The sequence below is a fragment of the Mercenaria mercenaria genome, chromosome 4 (assembly GCF_021730395.1).
Source record: "Mercenaria mercenaria strain notata chromosome 4, MADL_Memer_1, whole genome shotgun sequence".
In the NCBI taxonomy this organism is placed as follows: Eukaryota; Metazoa; Mollusca; class Bivalvia; order Venerida; family Veneridae; genus Mercenaria; species Mercenaria mercenaria.
In genome coordinates this window covers 1,822,618-1,830,671 of record NC_069364.1, presented here as the reverse complement: position 1 = coordinate 1,830,671, position 8,054 = coordinate 1,822,618, and the positions used below count along the sequence as shown (strand labels likewise).

The window sequence follows — 8,054 nt, the reverse complement described above, 5'->3', positions numbered from 1 at the left end:
ACATTGGACTGCATGGCATCAAGTTTTTATACACCTCCCTTAATTACACAAAGCGCTTTCAATATGCATTAGACAACGTCAAGTTGTAACGAATTATTTCACTTTACAATGCACGTACTCATGTTGTGTTAAACGGCTTCACATTGAGTTGCATGGTATCATGCTTTGTTGGATGATTTCATATTACGGTGCATCGCAACAAGTTTTTCAATGCATCGTTCCATGTTTAAATGGATGGAATGAAGTTTCGTATTAAATGGTCTCCAAATGCAATGCGTTGAATGCAAATATATTGGACGGGATGGAGTTTTAGACAAGACGCCATTGAAATGCTATGCACTGACTGACTTGTTTATGAATGGATTGTATATTTACTAATTTTGGCGGTAACTGCCGCCCATAAAAGCGCGCTATACTATAGACGAACTAAACAAAACAAACGAAGGAAATATTTTCCGTAACAAAAGTGCTTTGGTTATTTGATTGGTCGTTACTTCCGCTATTTATACAATCTTTTTACTATAACACAAAAACCACTTCATAAAAGTATTTAGGTTAAAAAAAGTCAAGGAGATATAAACTTAAAATCTCACCAGACGAAGGTTATCAGTAATATTAACTGTTCTAACAAACTTTTAACATCATTTTTGTGTTTTGGATAAAACAGAAAGGTAAAGTCTTCTTTTAATCTCATTTTGCTTGACTGCAATGTTTGATTCATAATTTCGTAAAGGGTTTTATGTTTGTTTTACTTTTATATTGACAGAATTTATATTTGCAGCATATCTTCAACATGTGAACAATATTTTTGTACATTAGAGTTAACTTTGCCATGTGATTGTTAACCCTTATCATACTGGACACGACTGATTCCGCCTTTCCGACCAGTGTAGATCTTGATCAGACTGTTCGAATAATGTAAATTATTATTAGCATGCACATCCGTGCAGTCTGATCAAGAGCTGCACTGTTCGCCATTCAGTCAATATCTTTTTGGTAAGCACCCTTTTTACAGTTAATGGTAATGTCCAAATTTAAAAGATGGTCAAGTTCGTTATAGAAATTTAGCAGGGTTAGGGAACGTGTCTATTCCTATTGAATTTTAATGGTACTGGAAAATAGATATGCTACAAAATCCGTGTTTTATATCATTATACTAAAAGCGACAATAACTGCAGGAAAAACGAGTGCTTCAATCTTTTCTGTTTTATGTCCAGAATCACTATGTATGCGTTCAATGTTTACAGAAGATCATTATGTCAATCGGTTCAATTGCACAACAGTAGTCTGTATGTGCACACCAGTTTAAAATCCACAGTGGTGCTTTAGCCACCACTCGGACCGTTCCCGGGCGATGTCCGGCTATTTTCCTTCGTATTTGTTTTATTCCCGTTGCCTTTTAATTAACTTTGAATTTTACTGCCAGGTTTTGCTTTAAGGGACTATTTTATTTCTGCAACGCGGATATTCCTGTTGGTGCAATTTTATTTAGAGTATGACTTTTAAAGCAAATCAATAAAACGCCCGCCCGCTTAGCTCAGTAGGTAGAGCGTTGGTCTACGGATCGCGGGGTCGTGAGTTTGATCCTTTTTGTACCACAACCAAATCAATAAAATGTGTGAAAAGAATTTTGGAAGCGCATAACGCAACCAAACGACATAATAGTAGATTTGGTTTGACTGAGACATGAGAAGTAATGAAATGTTCAACATCTCTTACGGTTTCTAGCAACGGCTTAACGGGATGTCTGTAAATTATATTCTGGAACTTGTAACATGTGTAAATGTTGAGTTCTGCTCAACCCGGGTCTAGAGGGTGTGGACGGTAGATTGCATTTCCAATACCTTCTCTGAACAGGCTCAATCACACCTAGACTGCAACATTTTCATATATGTCGTGCTGGGCGACATTTAGAGTTTAAGTTCGATAGACCTGCCAGAGATCTGTTCCGATCCTTCAATGAAACGTTTAAATTTGTGCCAGACTTGAGAATTTTATCGTTCGGACTGATTAATTTTGCACAATTAACTGACCCATATGAAACATGTAGTTTCTCTAGATTTGCAAGACATTGTGAAATATATTTGCGGTTATTATTTATATATAGTTGAGTTAGTTCTGCAAGATATAGAATCAGAATATTTGTGCTCAGAATATTGAAAAGGACAATAACTGTAGAAAATATCTATCATCATAATATATAATCATCTGTTACAGAAATAATGAATAAATGGTATGTCCAAACTGAATCAATCTGTGTTTATTGGTTAAGTTAGGATCAATTTATGCATTAATTCGCCGTTCACAACAGCAGTCTTAAAGTTCCGTGTCGCGGTCTTAAAATACCATACCTTACTTGAACTTGGACATTATGTTGGCAATATAGATCCGCCGGCAAGGTACGTTTCAGTACGGATAACTACGTTTAATACGTTTAACTACGGAGGAATAAGTTTCGACCAAGTTGGACTAAGTCACGCTCAAATGGCCACGGATCGCTTAAACTTTTGTGCATGTTCAAAAGTTGGAGAAACGTGCAAGTTTGGAGTACGTCTTGAATACGTTTTGACCAAGTGTTAATACGGATTGATACGGATTACTACTTTGAGGTACGGCACAGGTACGGATCGATACGGATTACTACGTTTCTATCCGTGGCTAAACGTAGCTATTCGCGCCGTATGTGTGACTGGGGTATTACAGAAATAATGTATAAAGGGTATGTCCAAACTCTAAATCAATCTGAGTTTACTGGTTAAGTTAGGATCATTTTATGCATTAATTCATCGATCACAACAGCAGTCTTAAAGTTCCGTGTCGCGGTCTTAAAATACAATACCTTACTTGGACTTGGACATTATGTTGGCAATATAGATCCGCCGGTATTTTTAGTTTAGATTCCATCTTCAATCGTGTCAGACTAAGACAAGTAAATCAGACGAAGTAGATGATAACGCTTGCTGTATGACTTTACAAGGAGTCGAGACACTATGTCTTATCACGGAAAATTACATGTAGTAATAATTTTCCTTAGAGTCTGCATTACGTTGTACGGAACAGATGGTCGCTCAATGACAAACAAACCTGCAAGCCTGCTGGGATTGAGCTGCTTTGCTAATTGTCTTTTTGTCTGTTTCGTCGGGTTTTTTAAATGGTGTTTGTCTTCTTGCTTTCCCATCTGTAAAAGCATGGTAAACATTTGCAAACTAATGCAGGTTTTTGCTTATAGGGGTTGTGTTTTCAACGTTGACTTTCCTTTTGTATGCAACTTTGTATTCTAATTGTTTAAAAGATTTTATAATGCAAACACGCGGACCCCTATGGCTACATATTCTTTCGTGCAAATGATCTAGATTACATGCACTTGGCAGCTCATTACCACAAAATGCTTCGTGTAAAATATCTTACCTCTAGCCCCTGGGCATTTTAAGGTGGGAACATTTTAAAGTTATCCTTATGTAATTGTCAGTCGTGGCTGCTAATTTGGCCTTGGGGAATCTAGTTATATACACTTCATCCTATGTTTGGTTTCAAGAACCCAGCTTGAATTATCAGGGTAGGAGACCACCAGATAATGTTTCTTGTAAAATGACAACAAATGTACCGGAAAAGCCAAAAGAACGCATTGAACTACTAGGAAATAATTTTAAAGATTGCTATGTAATTGCACGTAAAACAGTGACATCTGTGATGGCCCCGAATTTTATTAAAGTGTTTCGGCTTGCAAAAAATTGGCAGTGTACTAACTAGCCAACACTTTTATGTGAAATGTTTATTTTCTTATAAACTTTAGAAGAAAATTATTTGAAAACATTAACACAAACCAGCAAACAAACAGCTGAATGAGAGGTAATGAAATGTGCAGCAACCTCCTTTCCCTAGCACCAACTTAAGCTTAACTATATTATTCAAAATCATTTTGTGTTTTTCATGATTCCAAAGAACCAGAAAATAGAGTTCATTTTATAGTCACCACATGGTATTTTGACAGTGCTGTTTGGATAGCTCTAAAGCTTCCATAAGAAGATCATTTTAATATAGTTCAACCACATAAGATAGAGCGTTGGTCTTCGGATTGCGGAGTTTGATCCTCGGGCGGGGCGTATGTTCTCCGTGACTATATGATAAACGACATTGTGTCTTTAATCATTAGTCTTCCACCTCTGATTCATGTGGGGAAATTGGCAGTTACTTGTGGAGAACAGGTTTGTACTGTTACAGAATCCAGGAACACTGGTTAGGTTAACTGCCCGCCGTTACATGACTGAAATACTGTTGCAAAACGGTGTTAAACCCAAAACAAACAAACAAAACATAAAATAATAGCAGACACGGTTTGCAAGTCTTCATTACCTGTCGTAAACAGACTCGATCAATCTGTGTCTTCTATTAGTTTGCTTGGTTGCGTTCTGTGCTCCCAAAGGGTACATACTTATAGATATCATTTTTCTTATGGTGAATAAACCAATATGTAAAAACACTGCGTCCTGTGGCAACCCTAAATTTGGTCCAAGGAACACAGCTTGTGTTAACATCGTAAACGACCACTTGTCAACGCTTCAGGTGAAATATTGCATATCTACGCCTGGTACTTTAGCTCTGAGGGGTCCCTATTTGCAGTCAACCCGAGCCGTTCAGACTGTCTACCCAAACAAGACAGTGGTTCATGCAACGGATTCTGACCATCAAAGTTAATGAACATTCATAAAGCGGAAGAAGTCATTTAATGTACTCAGTGGACGCCAGAAAACGGGTTTTCGTCTTAAACTAAAAGCTCATCCCGAATCCTTCATTCATTTAAGCTTGTAAAAAGGGCGTCTCAAATATAGCTCAAATAAAACTTGTTCTCGGTGCTTCCGAGGGATCTACTTTCCAAATTTTAAAACATTTCTTTCAATTTTAGATAAACGCAGGAAAAACCAATTTCGAGGAAACCTAAACTGCCGTGGCGACTGGATAAAAATGAAAACAGAAGAAGCATCTATATTTCTTCTACTTCTAGTGATGTTTACAGCCACCGAAAGGACATGGATAGAGAGAAAGAAACAATGCAAAGAACAAATGATTCATAACCAGAAGGCTCTAAACTGCAGTCATCAGAACTTACCATACATTCCGAAGACTGAAAATAATGTTACGTACTTGATATTTAGTTACAATGATTTAAGAAACGTCTCATCTGAAACATTTGAAAATGTAAGCAATCCAGACAGTCTGACGGACCTTTTCCTTGATCATAACAATATTCAGAACATTTCAAAAACGGCTCTTAGTGCGTTTCAAAATTTGAAATACCTATATCTGTCCTACAATCCGATATACTATGAAAATATGAAAAATCTGTTGGGTGAATTGTCTAAATTGAAGTTTCTTTCTCATCTTGGTATGAGTGGAATCGCTACCATAACAATTCAAAGAGATTTGTTTTCCTTGGTGAAAGAAAACCAAATAAAATTACTAGAAATTCGATTTTACAATATGAGAACGCTTTGGATGGATACTTTCGGAAGGTTTGATAGTTTAGAAGTTTTCTATTTAAGTGATAATCATGTTGAAAACATAAAACTTTCTAAAAAGAAACATTTGCATAACTTATACCTTGATTTCAATAAGTTTAAATCATTCCCAGACTTTTCAGTTGATGGAAGTGAAAAGGATTGCTATCTCCCCAACCTTGAGCTTCTCAGTGTCAAAGGTAATGATATAACGGAAATTGGTTTCGATAATTTTAAATGCTTATTGAAACTGAAAACACTTCAGCTCGATCGTAATCCTATAAAAGTATTACAAAATAACTTCTTACTGAAACTACCAAAACTTGAATTACTGAGGCTTAGATTTTTACACGCAGACAGACTAACAGTCGAGCCATTAGCCTTCAAATCATCTTCACTTAGATGTTTACAATTAAGATTCGATAGTCCTGCTAAAGATTTGTTCATATCCTTCAATGACACATTTAGAGTTGTGCCAAATTTGAGAAATTTATCATTAGGACTTATTAGTTTGCAGCAATTAACTAACCAGCAATTCTCATCATTGTTTTCACCACTCGATAAGATTAGGTTTTTTGAGTGTTTTGGATGTCAGATTTCGCAGGATCCGAAAGTCATCTTAACTCATTTTAAACATGTAGTTTATCTAAATCTTCATTCAAGTCAAGTTACACGGTTAACTGATGAAACATTTAAAGAAAACAAGCATTTGAGATATCTCGATTTAAGATATAATGATATTGCACATATACAAGAGTCGGCCCTACCAATTTCACTTCTGAATAACTTACATTCACTAGATTTGAGTCAAAATCCTTTCGTATGTGACTGTGACCTTGAATGGCTGATCAACTGGATGAAAACAAAACAATATAAGAAAGTGATTCGAAGGTATCCACAACAATATATATGTTCTCTTCCAACCGAAAAGTCTAAATTGCTGCTCTCAGAAGTATCCTTCACGTATAAAGAATGTCATCCATGGAGTTCATGGATATGGGCCGCTATTATTGCATTGCCATGTGTTATTGTTATAGGTATTACCGTACTTATACTGTATAGAAATAGATGGAATATCAAACATTACATTTATTTATTAAGAAAGAGAAGGAATTATCAAATTATAGATGGACATAACTTTGTGTACGATGCCTTCATTGGATACGAGGTAACGGATTCGGCGTGGGTACGTCGCAGACTGCTACCTGTCCTTGAAGAAGAAGTTGGGTTGAAATTGTGTATTCATGAGAGGGACTTTCAACCGGGCGCTTTTATAAACGACAATATTGTCACAAATATGGACAAAAGTGCGAAAGTCGTTCTTGTTCTAACTAATGCATTTGCTCGTAGTGGATGGTGCATGTTTGAACTGAAAATTGCACATTCCAAACTGATTGAAGATGAAACAGAACTGGTGATCATTCTTTTAGAGAAAGTTGACGGAATAAATATGAATCACTCCTTAAAAGTTCTTTTTGATACGACGACATACATAGAGTGGACAGAGGACGTGGTAGGCCAAGAACTGTTCTGGACAAAATTAAAAAATGTTTTGAAAAAGTAAATACCAGTTATACTGACTGACCTTTTACCTGTTTTATAAGCAAACTTCAGCTGTATATATTTTGCTATGGAAAAAAACCAAGTGTATACATTCCAAAATATATCAATTGAAACTGTACTGATCAAATGTAGATTCTATACCATGAAGACTGTTGAAAGGCTAATCTACACTTCTTATGAATTAAAAAAATATGTATCCTATCTGTTTGTACTTTTTAGATTGAGGGAATTGCGCAGTTATTCTTTACAAACATATCTAAACAGGAACGATGTCAATGTTGACAGAATAATTCAGTCAATAACAGGGTCATAACTCAAGGAAAAGAAAGTAATAGGACACGAAAGTTCCCACAGTATGGACATGTCCGGTTCATATTGGTTTCATTTCAACTGTATGGAAGTTCAAGGTGTTGAGTACAGAAGGTATTGTGACAGACGGACTAATGGATTGATAGTTCAAACACTATATTCGGCCTGGGTCTTAGGCACCGGGGACATAAACAGTACTTTCAGCGTGTACTTATGTCTTTTAAATAATGTACATACAGAATGTTAAACAGAGATCTTTATGTAATTTGAATGTGGCATATATATTTATTTTCATTTCTGTAAATATCACTGGTTATGCGACCGTTCATCTTGATACGTATTACATGTCATCGGTCAAAGGCGTGAATATAACGCTTTTTGAGTCTTGTCAAGAACTGAATACATTTTGCATGGAATCTGTCAGTTTTAAGCATTGCTCGCCAGACCTGGGTTCAATTATTTTCAAAAGTAATTTATTAATTACAATTAAAATAGAAATGCTTCAATTAAATTACAATTATAATTACTTGCTTTTTACAGAAGATATTGAATAATTACAATTATTTTAAGGAAAATAATTAATTATTTTTTTAATTATTTGGCAAGATATTCACAAATAGAATCATGATCAAAGACATATTAATGATGCAGATTTATAAGTACTTATTGCATTTCAAAAACATTAAT

At 35.6% G+C, this 8,054-nt stretch overlaps 1 protein-coding gene across 2 annotated transcripts; it reads left to right on the top strand.

Moving 5' to 3' along the window:
• The first annotated feature begins 442 nt into the window (after positions 1-442).
• Positions 443-7,259, top strand: LOC123550803 (toll-like receptor 2). 2 transcript variants are annotated; one of them, XM_053540115.1, is made up of 3 exons: positions 444-671; positions 4,904-5,695; positions 6,296-7,259. In XM_053540115.1, the coding sequence occupies exons 2-3, from the start codon at positions 4,963-4,965 to the stop codon at positions 7,057-7,059; spliced, it is 1,497 nt and encodes a 498-aa protein (XP_053396090.1). In that variant the 5' UTR covers positions 444-671; positions 4,904-4,962; the 3' UTR covers positions 7,060-7,259. The 2 variants fall into 2 exon arrangements, with proteins under 2 accessions (XP_045195125.2, XP_053396090.1); XM_045339190.2 differs by having other exon boundaries at positions 443-671; positions 4,904-7,259.
• The last annotated feature ends 795 nt before the right edge of the window (positions 7,260-8,054 follow it).

Coding starts and splice junctions, on each gene's coding strand:
- LOC123550803 (XM_045339190.2), top strand. CDS start 4,963: ATGAAAACAGAAGAAGCATCTATATTTCTTCTACTTCTAGTGATGTTT.